The sequence below is a fragment of the Lasiosphaeria miniovina genome (genome assembly GCF_030549165.1).
Source record: "Lasiosphaeria miniovina strain SMH2392-1A chromosome Unknown B0T26scaffold_5, whole genome shotgun sequence".
Taxonomy (NCBI): domain Eukaryota; kingdom Fungi; phylum Ascomycota; class Sordariomycetes; order Sordariales; family Lasiosphaeriaceae; genus Lasiosphaeria; species Lasiosphaeria miniovina.
In genome coordinates, this window is record NW_026848224.1 from 4,363,585 (window position 1) to 4,386,718 (window position 23,134).

General features: G+C 56.7%; 9 protein-coding genes across 9 annotated transcripts; 3 read left to right on the top strand and 6 right to left on the bottom strand.

The window, feature by feature from the left end:
• Window positions 1-70: 70 nt before the first annotated feature.
• Window positions 71-1,187, bottom strand: B0T26DRAFT_833320 (uncharacterized protein; the record flags this gene model as incomplete). Its single annotated transcript, XM_060447494.1, has 3 exons — window positions 71-306; window positions 401-715; window positions 828-1,187. Coding segments are annotated over 3 exons (798 nt in total), but the record flags the coding sequence as incomplete, so codon positions are not given.
• A 3,524-nt stretch (window positions 1,188-4,711) lies between these two features.
• On the bottom strand, window positions 4,712-4,876 carry B0T26DRAFT_620169 (uncharacterized protein; the record flags this gene model as incomplete). The annotated part of the gene is made up of 1 exon (XM_060436061.1): window positions 4,712-4,876. A coding segment is annotated over one exon (165 nt), but the record flags the coding sequence as incomplete, so codon positions are not given.
• A 1,073-nt stretch (window positions 4,877-5,949) lies between these two features.
• B0T26DRAFT_742252 (Glyoxalase/Bleomycin resistance protein/Dihydroxybiphenyl dioxygenase) lies at window positions 5,950-6,429 on the bottom strand (the record flags this gene model as incomplete). The annotated part of the gene is made up of 2 exons (XM_060444081.1): window positions 5,950-6,119; window positions 6,183-6,429. The coding sequence occupies 2 exons, from the start codon at window positions 6,427-6,429 to the stop codon at window positions 5,950-5,952; spliced, it is 417 nt and encodes a 138-aa protein (XP_060295023.1).
• A 1,991-nt stretch (window positions 6,430-8,420) lies between these two features.
• B0T26DRAFT_651305 (Ferroporti-1) lies at window positions 8,421-10,248 on the top strand (the record flags this gene model as incomplete). Its single annotated transcript, XM_060438264.1, has 4 exons — window positions 8,421-8,936; window positions 9,012-9,051; window positions 9,159-9,916; window positions 9,991-10,248. 4 exons carry the CDS (start codon window positions 8,421-8,423, stop codon window positions 10,246-10,248), a joined length of 1,572 nt encoding a protein of 523 aa, XP_060295024.1.
• An 861-nt stretch (window positions 10,249-11,109) lies between these two features.
• B0T26DRAFT_600273 (uncharacterized protein) lies at window positions 11,110-12,147 on the bottom strand (the record flags this gene model as incomplete). The annotated part of the gene is made up of 1 exon (XM_060435717.1): window positions 11,110-12,147. A coding segment is annotated over one exon (1,038 nt), but the record flags the coding sequence as incomplete, so codon positions are not given.
• A 187-nt stretch (window positions 12,148-12,334) lies between these two features.
• On the top strand, window positions 12,335-13,507 carry B0T26DRAFT_368611 (uncharacterized protein). The gene has a single exon (XM_060434657.1). The coding sequence runs from the start codon at window positions 12,450-12,452 to the stop codon at window positions 13,191-13,193; it is 744 nt and encodes a 247-aa protein (XP_060295026.1). The 5' UTR covers window positions 12,335-12,449; the 3' UTR covers window positions 13,194-13,507.
• A 1,949-nt stretch (window positions 13,508-15,456) lies between these two features.
• Window positions 15,457-16,342, bottom strand: B0T26DRAFT_650859 (uncharacterized protein; the record flags this gene model as incomplete). The annotated part of the gene is made up of 3 exons (XM_060438221.1): window positions 15,457-15,564; window positions 15,671-15,956; window positions 16,122-16,342. Coding segments are annotated over 3 exons (615 nt in total), but the record flags the coding sequence as incomplete, so codon positions are not given.
• A 713-nt stretch (window positions 16,343-17,055) lies between these two features.
• On the bottom strand, window positions 17,056-19,540 carry B0T26DRAFT_369693 (acyl transferase/acyl hydrolase/lysophospholipase). Its single transcript, XM_060434660.1, has 4 exons — window positions 19,101-19,540; window positions 18,800-19,037; window positions 18,428-18,688; window positions 17,056-18,356 (listed from the first exon to the last, which is right to left on the bottom strand). The coding sequence occupies exons 1-4, from the start codon at window positions 19,288-19,290 to the stop codon at window positions 17,300-17,302; spliced, it is 1,746 nt and encodes a 581-aa protein (XP_060295028.1). The 5' UTR covers window positions 19,291-19,540; the 3' UTR covers window positions 17,056-17,299.
• Window positions 19,541-22,214: 2,674 nt separating this feature from the next.
• B0T26DRAFT_600292 (protein-tyrosine phosphatase-like protein) lies at window positions 22,215-22,958 on the top strand (the record flags this gene model as incomplete). The annotated part of the gene is made up of 2 exons (XM_060435719.1): window positions 22,215-22,496; window positions 22,680-22,958. Coding segments are annotated over 2 exons (561 nt in total), but the record flags the coding sequence as incomplete, so codon positions are not given.
• Window positions 22,959-23,134: the final 176 nt, after the last annotated feature.

A 23,134-nucleotide genomic window follows, 5' to 3' on the forward strand; every position in this document is an offset into this window, starting at 1 on the left:
TTACAAGTGCACAGTGAACCAATGAGCGCGTTGGATCTGGATTGGCTCTTGACATAATCTAGTGATTCCCCAGGAAAGACGTCTAGCATATACAGAGGTAGTAGGTAGGTCTACAGTTAATGATGACAGCAGCTCCGCGAGCTCCCTTCTTCCGACACAGCCCAAAACACCCAGCGCCTAGGGTCACTTGCACACAAACGTCTCGCCGATGGGATCGCTGTACACGTCCTCGTCTTCGAAAACGTGTCCGTAGGGAACGTCGATGCATGCGCCGCCGCCTGTGGGCCCGACGTGCGGGCAGTGAGTCTGTGGGTAAGAATCAGCATCCTGTTCCGTCGTCTTTGCGAAAGGGGCACATCGCAACACGAGAAAGCAAAGGGAACAGAAAGTAAAGACACACCTCCGGATTCCCGACGGTGAGAATGATGTGAATCGCGCGGCAGACGACATTATCGCCGCGCGCTTCGTCGTAATTACCAAACGGCTTCTGCGCCAGCGCGGCGACGCACTGCGCGGTGCTGTTCCACTGCACATTGTCCGGGCCGAGGCAGCGCTGCTGCGTGGCGTCGCACAGCGCGGCGATGGTGCCGGCCTGGAACTGCGGGTCGGTGACCGACACGCCGCCGGCCGTCTGCTCCAGCCACGCGTTGAGCCGCGGGATCCACGCGTCGTACTTGAGCACCGCGCCAGAGGCGTCGAATTTCCAGAAGGCTACCTGTTTTGGGGGAGTTTTGTGAGTTTGAGCGGAAGGGGGGTGGAAAGGAGTGTGAGTCTGAGCGGAAGGGGGGGTGGAAAGGAGGGCCAGGGGTGGATATGTGGATGCTCACCTGCTTCAGGGGCGGCAGCGGCGTGCCATCGTCGGGGGCGCCGGGGTTGACGACGCTGCAGTAGAGGTAAACAACAGAAGACGCAACGCCGGGGCAGCCCGACGAAAACTCGGTGATCTTGTAGCTAGTGATGGCAGCGAAGAGGTCCGAGGGCTGGGGGATGGGCGCCAGGGCGAAGAAGTACTCGATGGAAGCCTCGAAGCCGATAAAGTCGCCGACGGGGTCGACGCGGCCGACCACGTCCTGGCTGAAGAGCCCCGGCGGCACCGCCGCGCCGCCGTTGACGATGATGGGCACCTGGTTCGGGTACACGGTCAGCCCGTAGATGCTCGAGATGGTGTTGAAGTTGCGCTGCGCGAACCCGGCGGTCGAGTTGTTGGTGGTGTTCCTCGCGTGCTGCAGGAACGGGTCGGAGTGCCTCGGCGCGCTGGTCCTCGCCCTAGAGCGGCTCCATTTTGACGAGATTGAGGTCGCGGTTGCTGGAGAAATCAGGCACGATATCAGCGCGCAGGAGGCGCCAAAGACGCGGATCCAAGACTGCTGCATGGTGACTTCGTCCTGGTGTGATCGGGAGAGGCGGGAGAGGCGGGAGAGGCGGGAGATCCAACTTGGTGCCTCCTAAATCTCCGAGAAGAGACGGGGAACATGTTTTATAGGTAGACCACCGCAAGTGGTCAACCGGCCGCAAACGGAAATCGCGGGAGGATCGTGGAGCGGTGGCCGCCCTGCTCTTGCTCGGCCTATTTACTCGGCCGGTCCGTCCAATGGACTATAGGCCTCTCGGGGAGGCCTAAGAAGGGGTCAATGCCATCCTGAATCCTTCAAGACGAGCAGTGCTGTGCCACAGGTGGTGTGGTCAAGCAAGGCAAGCAGCAACGGGAGCCCGCTCGCTCGGCGGCCCGTGTACGCCGACCGACGCATTCGCAATGAAAAAGTGCCACCTGCTTCTTTCATGCAGACAGACCTGGAGTCGCACGAGGCTCCAGACCAGCCCGGGAGGCGCGGGGATCAACGCGCCACCAAAAACGCAGAACTCAACGAGATGTTGTGCTTGCCTCCCCGAGGGGAGTGATTGGCTGCATTTACCGCGGCGCCTACGCAGTAAGCTAGCTGTATGGACCTGGGTACGTATGCCGTCCTGATAAGAGATGAAGGGGGGGCCAGAATGAGGCACAGCATGTGTGTCAACTATACCCCCCCCCCCGACTGCCCCTTTTTATCGCTTCAATGTTACCCTTGGCCCCCAACCCGCATCCACGCAACCAGAGTACACCTCGTTTCAGGAACAAAAGACCCAACAAACATGCTCTGAGAGTGCACTCTAGGAATATTAATCGCCTCCCATACTGTCGACCAAAGAGAATGCAGGGCTCGGCTGGCTCCCAGACTCGTCGGCAAGACGTCAACTCCTGAGAGCCCCCCCTCCACTTCTTAGCTGTGGCGGCCTGGCGTCCGATGCGGTGTAGCAAGTAGTCGGCAGACCCTCACCGAGGTGTGCCATCTTTTATTTTGCCTCTCTCGCAATGCAACGTCCGAGCCTGAGAGCCAGCCGTGTAACCCTGAATTTCGCTGTGCCTCTGTGACGGGCGATCCTTCTGCACAATTGGAGCGGGGTCGACGAGCTGTTTTCCATCCGTTCTTTGCGTTTACTCGGGTATTAGTGCCATTCAAAAAAACATGATGAGGGTGTCTTGCAGAATTCTCCGGCGTCCGGCTGCTGCCGATATTTGGCTGCAGTTGTGGCTTTCGAACAGTTCTAGAGCGGTGCGTGGGTTGGTCTCCTTTGGCTGTTGATGATTATTATCTCGCAATCACAGGAAAAAAGTAGTGAGCTACCTAATCATAGAAAACTTCTTACCACCATTTGTATCGTGCTCTAAATCCAACGTCCGTCGTTGACGAGAACAGAACGTCAAAAAAAGACCTGAACAACTAATTACGGAATATCCCGCCGGCACGTAAATACAACCAACCAACCAGCTGCATCAGTCCCTAATAAGTTGCCGATCTTCAGGAGCCTGAATCCTTTTTGGCAGCGTCGGCGGAGGATTAAGTCCTCAGGGGTGGGGGTTCTGGTCCTGGTCCTGGTTCCTGAGCCGCCGGACTGCCGCACACGCGGGATCCCGTCTGCTCGGCACACAAAAGACCAGGCGTGGCGTGGGCGTGCATATGCACAGTCAGGCAGGTCAGTCTGCTGTCTGGCTCGGCCGCGGATTGTGGTCCACCCTGCTTGCAAGTCGCATTGCACCCAGAAAAATTTCCAGGCCCATGGCAAAGGGGGGCCAAGCGGTTCTTGTGCATTCCCGATGCTCGGTTTGCGCCTGTGGCTTGCCGGCCCAGGTCTGTGGCCCGGCCCATAATATGTACATGCTGCCGCCCAGCCTTCAGGGAGAGGCCGCAAGATAGGCAATTTAGCTGTTGATAAGTCGCAATCCCTCGCTCAGCAGCGAATGAGATTTTTTTTTTTTCAGATTCGGACAAACACGGCAAACTTGCCATTCCGCATCCACCCGGGACGGGCTTTAGGGAGGACGGCTTAAACCAATCTCAACTCGATGCCTCCCTCTTCCTTTCAGTCGAGTCGAACATGTCAGCTCCTCAAGGATCTATCTAGCCTTCTAAGAAGCAAGTCTCTTGCACACAATATGTTCCTTGATCTGTCGGCCTTCAGATAGTGTTTTGTCGTCGGCTCCGGGTTTGGCCTCTATTCTGTCGTGGTAGTGCCGGACGACCGGCTGTAGCATCTCAGCAACGCGCTCTTTGTTGTCGTTTCGAATGCGCGGGTGACCACGTCGTCGTCACAATGCCCTTGGCCTACCAGTGCTGCAAATACAGTTTGTGCTGTTGGGCTGGGAACCTTTTGTTCCGATAATTCCTAGCTATCGACTGCCGAGGCGACATGGTGCGAGAAATCGAAATATTTCTTTCGAATGTGCGGTGGCACCTGAGGGTCGATCTGGGTTTGGATGCTGTCTATCTTCCGCCCGTGTACAGCCAATATTCCTGAATCACAATACCTGATATGGGGATACGATAGAATCGGCCTCCGGATTCCCGTGGTAGAGTTCTAGATACCGAAAACGGATTGAGGTGCTCCGGGGAAGTGAAGTCGGGTGCCCAAGTCAACGTCCTTCTGGTGGACGGGCGGCCGTCCTCGCCATCTCCTGAGCGGCAAAGATACTCGAAGATATCCAGTCGGCCTGACCCTTGGATGATTGCCTTTGCCGACCGTCGTGGTCCTCCAGCTCAGAAGCTTCATAGTCTGGCTCGATTTGTATGCTTGCGTCAAGATTGAGACCCAGGAGTGCGCAGACACGACCGTGGGGAACCGAGGTCTCCATTCTCGGCGCGATAGATGATCATGTCTTTGTGATGCTGGGGTACGGCACTGACTGTGGGTCGCCTGGGAGATGCAGGCTCCTCCAAGTCTGTCGCATGATAGGTGCCGTCCTCGGGCCGCTGGAAAATAGGATTGTGTTGTCGGCGACGACTGGTAATATATCCTGAGCGTTAATCTGACCAATCGCTTCGCAGATCCAGTAGAGGCCTTCGAGAGAGACGGCCGAGGATCCAATGAGGATGCTGGAACATTTCGGTAAAACCACTTGAACGACCCAACCCCGGGAAAACCAAGGGACCAAGGGCTGTCGAGGTACTTGTGCAGTTGCCAAAGGGCCAACCGCTCATCGTTCTCACACGTGGCTATTTCACCGTTGTTCAAGACCACATCGCCAAGCAACACGGTCTGCAAGCGCTTGAGAAGATCGTTCTTCGGTAGGTCCCTTCCAAGCGCAGCGTTTGCAATATCGCAGACAAAGTCCAGAGCAGAGCATTCGGGCAGGTCGTCGTCGCACCCCAACCAGACAAACACCCAGAAGGCAAGACCGGTAGATCTGGCCCATGATCTGCACCTGATGGTTTCGCTCTGCCGTGTCCGCCTGGTTGATGCAGATCTGGTCCGCCCAGAGGTATCCCGTCGAGCAGTGACGCACCACGCCAACTAACACTCGCTCGAGGTTTTCGTTGATGCGCAGCACGGCACCAGTGGGTGATTGAGGGGAGTCAGGCCCCATTCATATGAGATCGTTTCGTACGGCGGTGCATGGTCGATGGGCGTGTGAACGAGCATCAGATCCCACTGCTCGGGCGAGTCCGAGGAGCTGGTAACTTTCAGCAAGCGGATCTCGCCGCGCTGCAACTGCTCGTAAACGTAAATTTGAAGAGAGCAGTGTGGCATCGTTTAAGTGTTAGTTCGGCTAATGCTGAGGGAAGAACGGAAAATGAGTTATAATTAGTGTTCGTGGTCGCCAAGGTAAAATTTCAGATTTCCTAGCTCGGGGATGTTACAGCGTTGGTAGGTGATCACTGAGGAAGGCAACCAACTGCCTGCAAAGCCAGCCGAAGTTTATCGACCACCTCGCGTTTCTGCCAACGCAATTTAAATATTTAGGGCGGGCAGGAAAGACGCCTTTCGGGCTGTGCAGGGGGTGCCTGCAGGACCACCCTATCTCAGGTAAGAATCAGGGAAAGCTCGGGGCAAATCAGCCACAGCTCACCTCTTCAGGGCAGTTCAACCGACCAGAAGGCTGTGTAACCCCAACTACAGGGCGGAAATAAGACGGGTGGCCGTTAGGCCTTTGTCACTCATGAACTGAAGCAGGGCCCTGGCGTGAAGCACGGCGCACGAATGCATCCAATCATGGAATATTGGTAGCCGCTCTTACAGAACTAAACAAAGAAGGCCTACAGTCACTGAGGCTAGTCTTCCCCTGGTCATAAATAGACCTTGCTCCCCGCAACAAATTTAAGGAGTAAGGAGTCTGATGATCGTCGGCGGTGAGATGAGATAAGACTGTTTGTGGTTAAGGTGCTTTGCAGAATTTGATTCATATTCACCACCATTAATTACCCAGAGAAGATTGGAGACGCGAAAAAAGCCATTAGATTGTCATAAACATAACCGTTTCATCAGGGAAGAAGAAACAAGAATTCCAAATCCCCGCCTGATTTTCCTCCAGGTCTAAATAACTCCGAGCCCGTTTGCACACAAAGCGTGCAAACCCGGGGCGCCCGTGAAAACCAGTGCCAACCTAGGACACGTCATAGCCAGCCGCGTAAGTAACTAGGCAGGCGGGGCAAGACGGCACACGGCCTCGATGTTGTTGCCGGCGGGGTCGATGACGAAGGCGCCGTAGTAGGTGAGGCCGTAGTGGGCACGCGGGCCGGGGGCGCCGTTGTCCTTGGCACCGGCAGCGACGGCGGCCTGGTAGAAGGCGTCGACGGAGACGCGGTCTGTTATCGGTGTCAGTGTGTAAACTCTCACATGACCGTCTGGAGCACTGCTTAATTACTTACCAGAGGCGCTGAAGGCGTGGTGGCTCGGGACGATGTCCTTGCCGTTGTCGCCTGCGGGCTTGACGGCGCGGCTCGTAACCCACCAGTTGATGCCGCCCAGCTTCGTGTCGGCGAAGCCCACGACGGCGCCGTCGTGGAACTCGAGCCCCTTGGCGTAGCCGAGCGGGGCCAGGGCGGCGAGGTAGAACTCGACGGCGGCCGCGTGCTTGTCCGCGGAGACGACGATGCCGGTGTGATCGATGCCCATCTTGATGGTTGGTTGGGTTGGGTTGGGTTGGGTTGGTCTGGTCTGGTCTGGTCTGGTCTGGTCTGGTCTGGTCTGGTCTGGTCTGGTCTGGTCTGGTTGATCTTGGATGGGACTCGGGAGAGATTCAGGGGTAAATATCAGGTGGGAGGGATCTGTGATGCTTGAGTCTGAGCCTGAGGGTGAGAGATAGTACTCGGGTCTGGCTGGCCGTGGGGGACGTGTTTAAGTATCTACGGCCGGAATCTCGGCCTCGCACATCTCGGACATCCGCCCCCCACGCCTTTTGGCTTTGTCTGCAGTGCAGTGCTCAAAGGGCGGAGGGCGGGGGCGCGAATGTCAGTGGTGGCAATCCCAACGCAGGGTAGCAGCGCGCGGCGCGGCGCGTCGCGTGATTGGGCGCCCTTCAGACCATCCCTGCCAAGATAAGCCAACGCGCGCATCTGTCGCGAGATCCCGTGCGTGAGTCACCCGGCGACAGCCAACCGGAGCGTTTGCCAAGTCGGGCAGCACCGAAGAGCCGACGCCGATAATCCACCAGTCCAGGCTATTACACTTTACGAATGTCTACGGAGCCCGTGCGGACGACGCTGACAGATATACCGTAATTAATGGCTTGCATCACCGGAATCCAGGCGTCAGGGAAGAAGACAACGTGAAAACCTGGCGAACGGCGGACAATTTATTATTTATTTATATTCCCCTCACCATTTATGTCACAAACCGAGCTACCCGGGTCCTACAGTCCCCCCTCCGTATAAATTCCAATTTGTAAGCAGCCCGAGTTACCCGGGTCTTGCAGTCAACCTCCGAACCAGCAGCCAGTTATCCGGGTCCTGCAATTAGTCAACCTATACGCAGCCGAGTTACCCGGGGCCGGTGGTCGACATGCACGCAAGCCCGGCAGTTGAGTCCGGGGCATGGTTGACGAGAAGATGTTGTTGAAACCCCCACGAATAAACCCGGCAGAGATTCTTGGCAACACATAGAGCAAAAAGTACACTTGATACTCCTCCCGATCCACGAATGCGCCGAGAAAGAAATAAAAAAAAAGAAACAAAAAATATGACAAGGGCGGGATTCGAACCCACGCCCCATTACTGAGACCAGGAAGATTGTCTTTTTGGAGGCATCGTCTTTTTGGAGGAATCGTCTTTTTGGAGGAATCGTAGAATTCAGGTGGTCCTGAACCTGGCGCCTTGGACCGCTTGGCTACCTTGCCGTTGTGGAACACGCTGTGGAACTTGATGCAATGGAGAGCCGGGAGAAGCGTATTTGAGCCGGATAGCAGCTGAATGCATTGTCAGCGAGCCCCGTAGAGATGGAGCTGCTTGCCGTGGCTGGAGGGGCACGTTTTGAGGCATGAAATGTGGTGAGCAAATTTGAACCGGGTTCACTCGCCATGACTGTTGGTTTGGGTACGACATAACCTGCTTTTTTTCCCTCGGTTCTTTTTTTCGTCTTTTGAAGTTGCATTTCAGAAGTGCTGCGGTGTCGCTTTGCTTTCGTGGCAGCTTTAATGTGGTCCACCCTGTGGCCACCCTGTGGGATCGTGCCAAGAGCGCGCAGATTCCCACATATTTCTTGCCAGCTAGTATGGAGAAAGAAATGCAGCCGCTGGACACCCGTTCGAGACAAGGAAGTGACGATTGAACGCCGGCTTCTTTGATCTCGCTTTGCCTTCCAAACCGACCGTGGCAGAAGGAACGAAGCGACGGGCTCTTGGAGCTGATCCTGTGTGGGAGCCAATCATCGCCCCCAATCTGATTTCGCCGGTGCCGGAATCGCCCCACCTCGATTTTCTGCGCCAGTTTCACCGCCATCGAATTTAGGGCAGCTGCGACCCAGGCTTGCAAACGAAAATACAATCTCCCCGAAACTTTGGCTTTCCAAATTTGTCCCACACAAATGCCATGGGCGAGCCAAGACCCAGCCAGCGGGCAACAAACTCTAGCCATGATCCCGTGCGCGCACAGGCAACTGCCTTTTTGCCGATGACAGATTCCCGCTCCGTCTCCAGGCCCAGCTCCGACGGCGACGACGACGGCGGCAGCGATGGCGATGGCGCACACGAAGGCGGCCAGCAGCTGCCGTCGGCCCTCACGATCCGGCTCTACACGTCGCACTTCCTGTCGACGTGGAACTCGCGCCTATTCGAGTTTGGCGCCGTGCTGTTCCTAGCCTCCATCTTCCCGCACACGCTGCTGCCCATGTCCGTGTATGCCCTCGCGCGCAGCGCCGCCGCCATCACCCTCGCCCAGCCCGTGGGTGCGTGCGTTGACCGCGGACACCGGCTCAAGATTGTCCGGGCCTCCATCGTCGGCCAGCGGCTCGCCGTCGCCCTAAGCTGCGCCGTGTTTGCCGCGCTGTTGCAGCGCAGAAGCGCTTCGGGGGCTGCCGGGCTAGCTGTCGCGTCCCTTGAGACGGCTTTGTTAGCTGGCGCTGTCGTGCTCGCCTGTGTCGAGAAGCTGTGTGCGACGGTGAATCTTGTCGCGGTGGAGAGGGACTGGGTACGTCTTAGTTGCTCGTAAATGATCCCGCGAACGGGGGACATGGCTGATTCTTCTGGTTTCTGCTGCCTACAGGTGGTTGTGATCACCGAGGGCAATGCTGCTGCCCGTACAGGTTCGTCCGTTCTTGTCACTCCCGCCGGCTCTGCCTCTGTGTCCTTTTGCAACGCGGCTCTGCCTCTGTGTCCTTTTGCACCGCAAGCGCAATTCTGACGCGCGCAGACCTCAACGCCCGAATGCGCAGGATTGACCTGCTGTGCAAGCTCCTCGGACCGCTCGCCATCTCCACGATAGCTGCCGCATTTTCGGTGCCTGTCGCTGTCTGGGCGACGTTTGGCATGAATCTGGCATCGATAGCCGTGGAATACGTCTTCATTGCCCAGGTCTACCATATGGTGCCCCGGCTGAGTCGCGAGCACCCCCGGGAACAGCGAGGAGAGCCAGAGCTGCAGGAGGATGGCCGGCTGCTCATAAGCAACGAGGCAGACGAGCAGGCTCCCGGCCTCGTGTCTTCCGGGCCCACGGCTCGAGTCGCAAAGACAGGAGAGGTGCTATTTTCATTTCTGGCCGCTTACTTCAGCCACCCCGCGTTCCTTCCCTCCTTCTCGCTAGCCCTACTCTACCTCACCGTTCTCTCCTTCTCGGGGCAGATGGTCACGTACCTCATGTCGGTTGGCTACAGCCCCCTCCATGTGGGTCTAGTGCGGACAGCCAGCACAATCTTCGAACTGAGCGCGACGTGGATCGGACCCCAGGTCGTCAAGCGCATTGGCGTGGTCCGCGGCGGCATCTGGAGCCTGTGCTGGCAGATGGTCTGGCTCGCCGCGGGTGCCAGCTGGTTTCTGAGAGGCGGTCTCGGCAGCCCCGACGATGCTGGCAGCAAAAACATGACAGCCGCGACCGGGCTCGTCGTGGGCGTCGCTTTGAGCAGGGTCGGCCTGTGGGGTTTTGACCTCTGCGCGCAGAACATTGTTCAGGACGTTAGTTGATCTTATTTTCCCATTGACCTGACTCAGCCCTTCATGCTGCTGACACGCGGTTGAATCTGCTATAGGAAGTTGAAGCCGACCACCGGGGGACATTCTCGGCGCTCGAATCATCGTTCCAGAACCTGTTTGAGCTGCTGTCCTACGCGATTACAGTCATCTTTTCGCGTCCGGACCAATTCAGGTTTCCTGTCTTGGTCAGCATAGTCGCAGTCTATGTCTCTGGGGGTCTATACGCCGTATTTGTGAGAAAACGGCGCGGCCATCTGTTCCACGCGCCCCGCTCCGCCTGCGTTTGTTCCGACAAGCCGTCTCCAGCTCGATAGCAGCTGCAACACGAGAGACTACCATCGCACACCGGCACGATTTGGAGCATGATCAAAATCAATCTTGCGGTATTTTGGACGTTCGTTTCGGACTACCGACGAAGACGTTCTGCCCGGCTGATCTGGTCGACTGCGAAACTGCATACCTGGTTACATACTCACCATCCGACGTTTCTGAGGAAACGCACAACCAGAGACACATTGACTGGGAAGCACAAACTCGAAAGCGATCATCAGAGTGAAAAATCATATTGAATATCAAAATATTACGCATAGTGGGAATATGGCGAAAGCAAGAACAAAACCAAATGGGACGTGCGTGTTATTATCCATCCAACAAAGCTTTTCGACCCCGCGGCTCCTCCATTACATTTGATTACTACCGGGGTGGTGCCCAGGCAGGCCCATCGCTGGAGGCAAGTGTGTGGGAGTAGGTTGTGTAGGCGACGGCGAGTTGGCAGGGGACGGTGCGAAGGTCGAGGCCTGTCCGGGCCCGGGATTCTGCGGGGCCGGGCTGGTTGGCGGTGCCGCTGGCGGTGCCGGAGCGAACTGCTGCTGAAATCCCTGCGGAGGCGGGTAGCCCTGTGTCGGATAGCCTTGGGGAGCGTGGCTCTGCGGCGGGTATCCCGGCCCCGGATATATCTGCTGGCCCGGGTACGGCTGCTGGTATATGTACTGCGGCTGCTGAGCGCCGGGCGGGGCTTGGGCGGCATCGGATGCAGGTGTCGAGGCCTGGTCACCTGTCGCGCCCTTCTCCGGGCCGGCATAGACGCCGTAGGGTGGCTGGCCGGGGTACGGCGGCTGCCCCCCGTACTGCGGCTGGCCTGATGGGAACGTGCTCGCCGCAGTTACCCCGCCACTGGGATCGGGGCCGAGCAGTTCGACAGGATATCGGTGCCGAAAGCCCCATTTGAACCACAGCTTGATGCGCTTCCCGCCCGAGATGGTGGCCCACTGCTGCTTGAGCACTGCTTGGTCCTCGACAGTCCGCGCCGGCGAGCGCCGCGTGAAGCAGATGACCCACAGCGAAAGGAAGCACCAGCAGATGGTGCCGAAGCGAAGCGCCGTCTTTCCTAGCATCAGCTGCCGGAACCACAGCCACGACTCGAGGAAGCCCAGCACAAAGATGCCCGGGATCACCGAAGCGACGACGATGATCCACGTCTTCAGGCCCGTGCACCCCGTCAACAGCGAGCAAACCCTCCAGTCCTCGTCGTCATCGTCATCGCCGCCGCTTCTGAGGCCGCTGTCGCCGCCGCCACCACTGTTGCTGCTGCTTCCGCTTCCGTCCGAGTAGCCAGGCCCATAGTACGCAGCGCCAGTCGCGGTGGGGTTGCGGCAGCTCTTGACGTAGTACGAGTAGTAGTAGTTCGAGGTCGGGTCGCCCACGGACTGGGGCACGGCACTGGGTGCGACGAACTCGGTGAGATACGTGTACAGGCCGCCGTTATACGACGTGTAGACGGACGTGGCGGTCGACGTGGGCTTGATGTCCTTGGTGACCATGTACGGGATGTACACTGCGGTGTTGGTGACGACGGTGAAAGCCGTCGGGCACGAGATTGGCGCCGTCATGGTGAACTCGACGGCATAATTGATGTAGACGTTGGACGGCGTCGGCGAGTAGGTCGACGTCGTGACGAGGTCCCTCTCGGGCACCGAGCCCGCCGGCAGGTACACGTACACTACCGTCACGTCCGATGACAAGTATGTGTAGGCGGACGTGGAGAGGGGCGACGCCGTCGGCTTTGCCGTGTCGGCGACCTCCATGGTCGTCGTGTACGTGTACGACCTACACGACGTGGTGCACGAGTCGACCAGCTTCTCGACCGTCAAGGTCTCGACGAAGAAGCTCGACACTGTCCAGAAGGTGGCGCGCGCGCTCTGTGCTTGCGCCAGCACCAGCAATAGGCCGGCCAGGAGCCGCCAGGCACCTCCTCGGGGACACATCCTTGGCGTTGTTGTTGTCATTGGTCGAAACAGCTCTGTCTGTTCGGCGGAAAGAACAGCTCTATTCGCGGTCTCCTAGAGCCTCACTCGAGACAGCCGTGGGGAGTTGTTGCAGGGGAGACCGGAGGTCTTTCGAGACGCGAGGATTGGGATGGCTAGATGCAAAAACGGATCAGGCAGGCTCGTGGGGGGGAGTGAGGGATAACAAGTCACTTTAATACAAGGCTCGCTGGGCGGGCGAAGGGGCGCACATGAGGCGTCGACCAACTCTCAACGGCCTGCACGGTTTATTCGCAGCGACGCAGACCACATCAGAGATCAGAGTCACCAGTCACCATGGCCACTCCAATCTAATTTTGTCCACCTTGGGGCTGAACCCGTCCCCAGCATGGGTCAGGGTCGCACACTCACACCCTTCAGTTGTGGACGGCAGCATGTCCACATTGGATGGAATACTCCGTTCTCTTTCGCAATACCACGTCCTGCCCAGACTCCGGAGCCCATGTCAAGGGCTCGTGGGAATCTGCTGCACGTTCCTGGCACAGCGGGGGCCCCCTTGTCCTTTCTCGTTGCTCGGTGTGGCGCCAAGCCGTTGCGCTGCGAGTGGGCACCAATCATGTCGCCCCGAGGCCCGCACTGCCACTCCTTGCCTGCCCGTAAGGGCGGCCCAGAATTGCGCCGAGATGATTTCTTCTCGTGCTTCCCGGCTATTCTCCTTCCCTGGTTGGCTGTGCAGGAAAAGCCGCGATCTGCAGTGGCTTGAGTCCTTTTCATCTGCTCTTGCAGGCGCCATTTCTTTTACCCTTTTCTTTTTTTCGAAGTCCACCGTACATGGTCACCGACGCACACAGCCTTGTCGCTTGGGTCGTTTTGTGCAACGCTTGTTGGGCCAGAAATGCAAGGTTGCGCCGGGTGATGACAATACAACGTCGACGACTTTACCCGGCCACTGGCGCTGCTGGGCGTTAGGTGACTCCCACGGCGAAGCACGATAACTACCTCCCTTCCCTGGTAATTCACTGCCAACCCCATGGTAGCGTGTTCCCTCTGGGGGCCGAAACAACCGTCATGAGTTGGTTCTCCTGGGTAGCCATTAGAACCAGACAAATATCCTGCGTGTCTAAGCATGGGCCTCTTGTCTTTTGTTTTGGTGATATCGAAAAGTTTGCAGACGGCGTGGGCCAGGCTAGAGTCGCCGTTTGCCATCTTCATATCACGGGGGTAATTATTCACCTCTCGAATAGAATGGCATCACAGTGCCCTAGCCAGCCCTTTGAGTCTCACTTTGGGTCTATTGCGAATGGAGGAGACGTCAGTGTGTTGAACTAGGACATGAACTGTTCTCATCACAACTGTGAAATGACCAAAGCCCGAACCGCCAAGAGCTGTAACGAGCTCCCCATGCTCAATTAAGAATTAACCTGCCGTATCGGCCACCATTGTTATCTTCGTGAATGGGCTAAGCTTGCCCTGGTTAGAAATGAAATGTGGAATTGTCATGGTAATTATTAGAAATAAGCCGGAAGAAGGCCATCGGCCGGAGACCAGGGACGGAAACCAGTCATGACATTGGGGGATGAGCCCCGAGGCTAACTCGTCGATAACTATTTACCATGTTCCAATTCAATAATTAATCGCAAAGTGGGTGACGTAGGAAGGGATTGGATGATATTTTAGAACAGTTCTTCTTTTTTGACTTTGTTGAAGGGCACAATTCTCTAGGGTATCCCGATGTGAGGTTTTCCTTGGACCATTCTGAGTTTAAACTCCTTTACAAAAAGGAACCCGGTCCAACGCCAGATACCCGGGCGATCAATTCTTGGTATTTCCTTTACCTCTTTGCTGTTCAGTCGGATATAGGTTCTCTTTTCGCGCCCTCTAATTAACTAGTAATTATCAACTACATATAAAGACACCACTTAAAATTTTCACCAATTAGTCCTTGAACTCGGAGTCCCTGATCGTATGGTGTCGGGCATACTTAGATATCTAAATATTGCAACATTGCTCATGAATCAAGAAAGGAATGGGCTAGAATGGTACGAGGAGAAACCAGGTACAATCCCCAACCATTACATCAAGATGCAATAATTAGGCAATTCCTCGTGACTAATACGTTGCTGCCTGCCGTACTTGGTCACTGAAATCCTGGCATAAGGGAACTGATATTAATCTAGACTTAGTCATGGGTGTAGCCCGTGATCGTACCGAAAACCGTATACGCAAAGAGGCTTCGCTGGGACAGTCGATTATACAGCCAGGGTGACTGTGTAGGGCTGAGCTAAGTGAATGGTGGGGGAGTTGTATAAAATAATATATAAATTAACCCTCATGTCGGCAGGCCCGTGGATAAATCGCTCGGCACTCACATCCGTGCTTCTACGCTCCACAAATTCACCCAGCGGCAGAATATAGACCTGGACAGCATTGAACATTGAACCTCGGAAAGATCATGATGCGAATAACTTCCGTGGAAAAGTACCTGTACGAACCCGATGGCTTGCGCTAGATAGTCCATTAACATGACACGGTCTTGAAGTTAGTGTCCCTCACTCTCTTCAGAGACTCAACTTCCATATACTGAGGGAGTTGAGGGGTCGAATGGAACAGTAGACAGAAAGGCAAATGCCCAATTCAATTTTGGTCTATACAAATACATAAAAAGAAGAGAAAGAAAATCAGATGGATTGAACTGAAATCGAGGAAGTCGGCATTAGCAGGCCGTAGCCATTAGCAGGCCGTAGCCATTAGCAGGCTGTAGCCATTAGCAGGCCGTAGTTGAGACTCTTTCTAGCACTAGTTAAGCTTACTTGCCTCTAAAATAACGAGATACTCGGGGCTCGAAAATACGAAGTAAGCAAATTGCGTGTGCACGAGAAGTTTGCGCAGCCACAAAATCCGGTGCCTCAGCGGCGTTTGCTCTTTGGCCGCCTGGCGTTCTAGATGTGCTCATCGGATCGTGCGAGCCAGCGAGTTTGCCGGTGGCTAAATTTGAGTCCTAGTCGTTACCTACGGTTATCAACGGACCGTATTCGGCAGTCGTCTATCTACGCTTTATCCATTCACACCATTCTAACTACTCCTGTTTGGAAATACGTTTACGCTGGGTAGTAAGGGATAATAATGACTATACCTTTATGTAGAAGACCTTTTGAAGAGTCGATCGATAATAGACCTAGTTCACATTGTAACATATTGACCTGACCGCAATGACTAGCATCAATCCCAACTCCTAAAATACCGGTATCGGTCAAGAAGTCAAAGACCCGTGTCGCCGTCTAGGTCCACAAAGCTATACGTCCAATGAGAGCAGATAACAAACACAGCTCCAGCGATAGCTGTGAATGCAAGGACAAGAATCGCTGCCTAATTATTTTTACAGTATCATTATCATAGCTGGGTCTTGCCGAGGAAGGATTGCGTTCATCAGGAGGCAGAGAAACCTGAAGTGTGTGGTGGACCACCTACTTACCTTGCTGTCGTCATCAAAATCGCGGCCGTCGTAGAGCGGCGTGCACACGTAGATAACAAATCCCATGATAAATCCTACAACCGAATATGCCATGAGCATCATGGGGGCTTGCCATGTGAACACCATTTTCCAGCGGAGACGGACACGCACGTCACGGTCCTGGGCATAGATTGGTGTCGGCGGGGCTGTCGCATTGTTCCCCTGGTCATCTTTCAGTTGCTGGTTTCCAAGATTGTCACCGCCGGCCGCAGCACTGCTGGTACCTGCAGCTGTAAAGCCTTGTCTGCTGTGGGCCGTCGCAACGGCAGAGCCTGCTGCACCTGCATCTGTAAAGCCTTGTCTGTTGTGAGCCGTCGCAACGGCAGAGCCTGCTGCACCTGCATTTGCTGAATGATGCGGATAGTAGTAGTCAAAGTTCCCCTGGCCGTCCTCTTCCTCGGTCCAGTAGAACGGGCGTGGCAGGTGGACGACCATAGCCAGCTGCTTGGACAGAGGCGGCTTAGTAGGGGAGTCTTTTATTGTGGAGAAGACAAAGGCGAGCGACGACGACAGGAAAAGCGCGCTCAGCGACAGCACCAGACTGGCGTACCACGCCGCCGGCCCGAGCCACAGCTCTGTCTCACGAGGCCCCCACGAGAAACAGCCGATGACGGCGGCGGCGAGGAGGGTGCTCTTCTTGGTTGGGAACAGTTGACAGGGAGTAAGTGGCCAATCCAATATGTTGACTTGAGGCTATGTTGTTGTCACTTTGAACTCACCGCTACTTGGATGAACTGGAATTCGCTCGACTTTTTGTCTCGCCAGTGCTGAAGCCGTCGGGATATAGCGTCGGGCTGCTCTTTTTCCCTGAGCCTTCGGCCGATGGACATCATAGGCAGCATGGTGTTCTGGCGGTAGAAGCGATAGTACGGCAGCGTGATGCCATTCGAAAGGACGAAGCCCATTACCCTGACAGTCGTGCTGGCATCTGACAGGGCTGACATGGCCTGGGGAGGGGGAATGAGTCGCGCATTGTCAGTCGGCAACGACTCGAGAGTTGCCAAGTTTTTGTGTAGGTGGACACTCACTTTGCTGCCCAAATCCGCAGTGTCGATACGGCGCGGCAATTGTGGTGTGGCTGCTGCCATGTTTAGTGGTTGTGGGATAGTTGACTGTTGTGTGGTGTTCAAAACGCGAGTGCGATTGACGAGAGCGCGCAGGCAGCGCAGTGAAACGCCCAATGGTTGGCCGCACTGCAGCCCATGGCTTCGCTGCCTAATATCTGCAGCCGCCGCCAATCAGAGGCACGGGGCAGCTTCAGGTGGTCACGCTCGCAGCTCAGCCACAGCTCGTAAGGTAGATTTTGACGTTGGTGAGGAGGTGTGGGGAGCTTTTGGGCAGCACCTGTGGAATAAGAGAATTTATATCTTGTTTCTAGTTCATTTCTTGTGTGGATCGGAACATGATGATACCAGTTAAATCTAGTGGCTCTTGATTATGCAAATGTCAACTCCACAGCGTCTAATCAATTTACAGCAACCCTGCTCACTCCCGATTCCTCGATTCCTTCAAGCCCGGGGATAATTATCAAGTCACAAACCGGCCCGGCCCAACATTACCGAAACACGCCGCGACGTTGATTAGACGTAATTACTTGTGAGGCTTAGGCGGCTTATACTCCCAGCAGTATTCACACTTGTCGAGTGTGTCGCGAATCGCGGCCGCGTTCTTCCTGTGGACGGAGCCGAGGTGCCGCTCAAAAGTGCTCCGGTAGTGCCACGTCTCGTCGGGGTCGTAGATGCAGTCGCTCTCGGGGCAAAAGTAGAACCTGCCCATGGCGTAGCGCTCCCAGAGCGACATGCTCTCGCGGGCACGCTCGCGGCGGTTGCGCACCAGCGCCCTGGCGCACTCCTGGAAGCGCTCCACGTTCTCTGCCTCGGACGCCCAGGTGGCAAAGGCATTTTTCATTTTCTCCATGGTGGCTTCTCCAGAGTGCCTCGGCTGCCACTCGTCCATGTCGACACCTGGCAGACCGTTGACCTCGTTGAGGCGGTAATAGGCAAACTTCTCTCTGCTTTCCATCTTCATCATCTCGTTCACCGGCTCCGGGTCGCCGAGTTTTGCGTAGCTCAGGAGAGTGGTGTTGTGGAGGGTCTGCCGCTTGGGGTCGCTTTTGGGTATTGGCCGCGCTGTGCCAATGCTCACCCATGTTCCAATCTTCTTGTAGCGCTTCTTTAGGATGCTTTTTAGCTCCCGCAACACCTCCTCGGACGGGTTGTTGGCGCGCCCAAAGCCGCCGTCGGTAAACCGCGCCGTCCTCTCTGGAATGGCGGCGGTGCTGCTACCGGCATTGCCGCTACCGGCTCTGACGCCTACTGCAAACGTCCGGGTCAGGCGAGCTATGGTCGTCTTCCGGCTGACGACTTCCCCGTCGTCAAGTGCAACCTCGAGGGGCTTGAAGTACAAGGGAGCCGCCGTCGCCGCGCGGGCTACTTTCCAGGCCGCAAATTTCGTACCCTGTCCGGCATTCCGTGGCCCCTCAGCATTCAGAAATGATTCTGTATCTACTCGTTGAAGAACGGCGTGGTCCTGGTCCGTCTTCGGCTTGGTGTCCTTGTGGAAGTTGTCGTACGAGCGGAATATCCACGGGGCATCAACACGGCCGCTTCCTCCATCTTTGGGCGCAGACATATCAACGACAATGATCCTAAAGGATCTCGGAGGCAAGAGTTAATGAGTTGAATCAAGCTGAAAGGCAGAGGAGGGAGCTATACGTACGCCCGGCATAGTCCCTTTTGGGTAGTGAGGAGCATTGCCTCGTCCTGAACGTTGGCAGCTTCTCCCCTTCGACGGATGACATCCTTGATTGTGCCCTCTAGGTTCGCCGTCGAGAACTTGTTCTTGTTTATGACTAGGCCGGGAAACCCTACCTTGTGGACCCATCTCGGGCTGCCAAAGATTGAACCTGCTAGGCGCTTGTATTCATCGAGGCAGTCCTCAACGGGCATGCGCAACCTGGCCAACATGGTGGTGATTAGGCTGACGGGGTCTGTTAGAAGATATTTCAAAAGCAATCTTGGAACAAGTACGGCTTGGGAGCGGGGGGGGGCGGAACGAACAGGTACGGCTTAAGGAGGGGGGGCTACTTACGCTCCTGTGGATGTGCCACCTATGTAATCGAAATAGTGACATGGGAGGTAGGGTCTGAACGTAGGGCAGTGAGACATGTGTCTTGGTTGTCCACACGGGGAGAAGCTGGAGAGATCCTCGGGCCGCATCCGTTCCATGGCATCTAGTCTCTCGTTTTGGGCCTTCTCCTCGATTTCGATGTACTCGAAGAGCTTCTGGAGCTGGAGGAGGCTGTAATAGCCACGCACGCCGCCTCCATCTGTACCCAAATCAGTCGTTAATTCTTGTGTATGGAGCCTAAGTTTATAATGCCGTCACGAACCAAAGGTCAGGACATTCTGTTGGGCCCAGGCACTCTCGGGGTGAACACCGGACAGCTGTCTCCTGTGAAAATGTTCTGGTTCATCGTCTGGGTCTTGTTCCTGCGAACTATAACCGGCAGGGCTCTCTGAAACCGGTGACGCTTCTGCCGGTTGCTCATGGGTGGACGCAGGCCCAATGCCGCTGCTCATTGTTGTGGCTGGCAGTGTCGGAAAGGGGGGTGTACCGTCGAAGATGTACAATCCGAGGCTCACCGACGTCGTCAGTGTCTGGGGGGCCTTCGAGAAAGGAAAAACTCAAAGCGGAAAGGCAATATTGAAATGGTGTGGAAGTCCCTCTTGAGCAGAGCCTGCTCGAGCAAACAAAATTGTACATGGAATGCTGGATTGGGGAGACAACTGAGCCTAGGTGCCAATTTAAGGCAACATCTTTCCCCCTACCATCTCTCGACGGACCCCAGAGCCTCGCCGAGAACACCCTCAACTGAGGGTCTCGTGGAAGACCTGGCTTGAGGAAGAACATGAGAGAAAGCCTCAGCCCATGAGGCGCCTAGTGGGAGAAGAAGCTGAAGGGCTGTGGACAGTGGGCATGTGGCGACCCTTCAGGAATTCAGATTCCGGCCATTGCCATTTGCTTCAGCAACGGAAATCCGTGCGCTGAAACTTCATCGCCGCAGCCACCTGCTCCAACAATGCATTTCTGTCAGGCTGAGACTCGACCGCCGCCGCCTCCAGGCTCCAGGCACCACCAGCGCCTAACATTCAGGGAGTGGCAGTGTACACCCGCCACCACCGCAAAAAATGGGATGGGCCCGCTGCAACGGCCGAAGCCGTGGTTTTGGAAAATTTGAAAGGGGCGTAGGACCTGCCTGCGCTTCCACCGGGCGTTAAACCTTCATTTGAAGCCCGCTCATTGTAAAAATGCGGCCCCACCACTCACCTGGCTCCTTGTCTCGGATTCGGCACCCCCAGAAGGCGTTGGTTGACCCCGCGCTCGGCGCATAATGACGGAAATTTGCTCAGCCATAGGGATTCGCTCCTCTCATTGTGCATGGTGGCGTCCTTCGACGGCCACCGTGCCAGCCCCTCGCGCTTCTCTAGGTAGGTAAGCGGCGGCCTTGGGGGCCTTACTGACTGTGCTTATCACCCTCGCATCCCTCCCCCCCTAAGAGAAGGCAAAGTGGCAAAGGTCCCCCAAAACATCCCTCCTCCTCCAAATCTCGTCTTCAAACGCCACATTGTACGAACACCAAAAAAACATGAAGATGACCCGTTCACTCGTCGAGGATCGCGCCTTCGTCTTCGACCCTTCACAGCAGTCGGTCTCGGTCCAGAAGGATGCAAAAGTGACCAATGGCTCCGGTATGCATCAGATTCAACCCTTCCAATCAGCCCCTTCTCCCCAACCCCTAATCACGCCTTGCTAGACACAGAGAACTTCTGGGTCTTTGACCTGCCGGCGAGAACACAGCCCGACTGCTGGGATTTGTTCATGAACGAAGAGGCAACCAAGATATGGCCCGTCACACCCACCGAGAGTCCGGTGGATGGATTCTTCATTGGGAGATTCAGCCTGCAAGGACTGGGGTTTCGGAACCAGCTTCTGAGGAGGAACGGGAAGCTGGATAAGGTGTACATAGTTAAGCCCCGGCGGGGTAGAAAGGTGGTGTCAGACTTGTCGGGGTGATCTAAATGTATCTGTGCTGTCATGCAGTCGATGGCGATTGGCCTTGAACAGGAATATTGAACCGAGATGAATACCTACGAGTTGGGTGCTGTGCTGGCTGGTATTGGAGGATGTGTGAGCTTGGGCCTGGGCTTCGTCGGCTTGTGGGTTCTTTGCATCTATCAATTCAGATAGACGTGAAATTGTATTTCAAAGCAGCGAGCGCATCACTTCCGTTGTGTCCCCCTTGGTCAGGAGACCACGCCAAAAATTGGCTTTTCGCCATATTATTTTTCTCGGGAGCGGCGACGTCGGCGAACCGGAGCGGGTCGCGGACCTTATCGGGCACAACGCCCGAGAAAATCTGGAGCTGATCACGGCAGGCACAACGCCCGAGAAATTCCGGAGCTGATCACGGCAGGCCCGACCGCGGCGGCGGAAGCATAGATGGTGGGCGTGGTCAAGAAAAGCAAGCGGTCAGATATTGCTGTCCAATGGTGGTGGTGCGAGCCAACAAGCGACAGCGCGCCGACAGCTGGCGACGCAGATGCCGAGAGAGACAAGGACATGCCGAGGTCGAGGTGACTAGGGCCAACTCTATCGCTAGCTCGCACGACGCGGCGCGGCAAGGAGCCCGCAGCGCAGCAGCAGAATGCGAAACCTTGTGGCACGCCACAGCCATGGTCCGACGCGGCCTGCTCTGTTTGTGCACGCACCGACGTCACCTCGATGCGCGGGCCAACCCAATTCAGCGCAGCGAGTGGACAACAACGCGTGCAGTGGGCACACAGCGGAGAGGAGTCGGAAGGGAACAGACGGATAGACAGACGGACAGACAGACAGACAGACGACGGACAGACGGACAGACGGACAGACAGACAGACAGACAGACAGACAGACAGACAGACACGGACAGACAGACAGGCGGACAGACGGACACAGGCATGTGCCGTGCGTGACTCCGTGGCAGGCCGCCAGCGGGGACCTATCAATTGCCATCGGCCTCCCCGCAAAAAAAAAAGAGACGAGGAAAAGTGGAGGAAAAATAATCATCGCGCTGCGGGCCGGCATATCTTGTTTGCGGGACTTAATTCACCTCGATCCCCAGAAAAATCAACATCTGCAGTCAGTCCACCACCCACCAACCACAGCACACTCAACCAAGCGGCCAGTCACTACCACACGACGAAAGCGGGGAGAAAAAAACAGACCCGAAAACGTACAGGCACCTGACTGCATTCGTCTTTCGCCCCCTAATACTGGTACCGACCGGCTTCGGAAGACAGGCTAGCTGCGCGACCCCGCAAAGAGCTCGCCCACCGAAACAAGGATGCCGCTCTCCCCCCTGCCCGGCCATCACCACGCCCCGGGGCCGTGGCTGCCGTCGCACAACCACGGGCCGTACAGCCACGGCCACAGCCACAGCCTAGCTCCGCATGCAACGACGCCATCGCTAACCGAGATCGAACCGGGGCTCTTCCTCGGCAACTGGGCGTCGTCGGTCGACGTGGGCACGCTGATGCGGCACGGGATCACGGCCATCGTATCCCTCGGACACGGGCCGGCGGCGGCATGGAGCGGGCCGGCGCACCGCAAGCTCGTCCCGGCATCGCGGCACCTGTTCGTGGCGTGCGACGACTCGGCGACGGCTGACCTGCTGGGCCGCCTGCCGGCCGTGTGCGACTTCATCGACGCGCAGCTGGGGACCGACGCGCTCAGCTACGCCGACGAGGTCCGCCGCATCCTTGCCGCCGAGGAGCTGCGCGAGGCCGCCGAGACGTCGCTGTCGGGCCAGGCCTACCTGGGGCGCGGCGGCGGCGCGTTTGCACCTGGCACAAGCAGCCACGGCCATTACGATCCCTACGGAAGCGGAGGAGGTGAGGGAGGGGACGACGACGTGTTCGCGTCCGCGCAGCCGGGCCGCGTGCTCGTGCACTGCAGCGAGGGCGTGTCACGGTCGCCGACGGTGGTGGTCGCGTACCTGATGCGCAAGCACCGGAGCACTGTGGCGGCGGTGCTGCGCGACGTCAGGCGGCGCCGCCGCGTCGTCGACCCCAACCGCAACTTCCTCGAGCAGCTGCACCTGTGGGAGGAGCTGCAGTACGACGTGTGGGAGGACGCCGCCTGCCAAGTGCCCAAGCCGCTGTACCGCCGCTTCCTCGAGAGCCGCGCCGAGATGCTCACGGCGGCGGGCGGTGCGGTGGTGTAGAGTCTCTAGGGGTTGCAAAGTTGCATGTGGGTGCGAGTGCAGATCGATCTGGGACAGGACGTCGGAGCGTCCTCGGAACTCGCTCCGGCGTGTGTGGCAGTTCTCGCTATCGGTGGTTTGGACGTATTGATTGGTTTCAACTGGGCTCGGTCTGTGGCTAG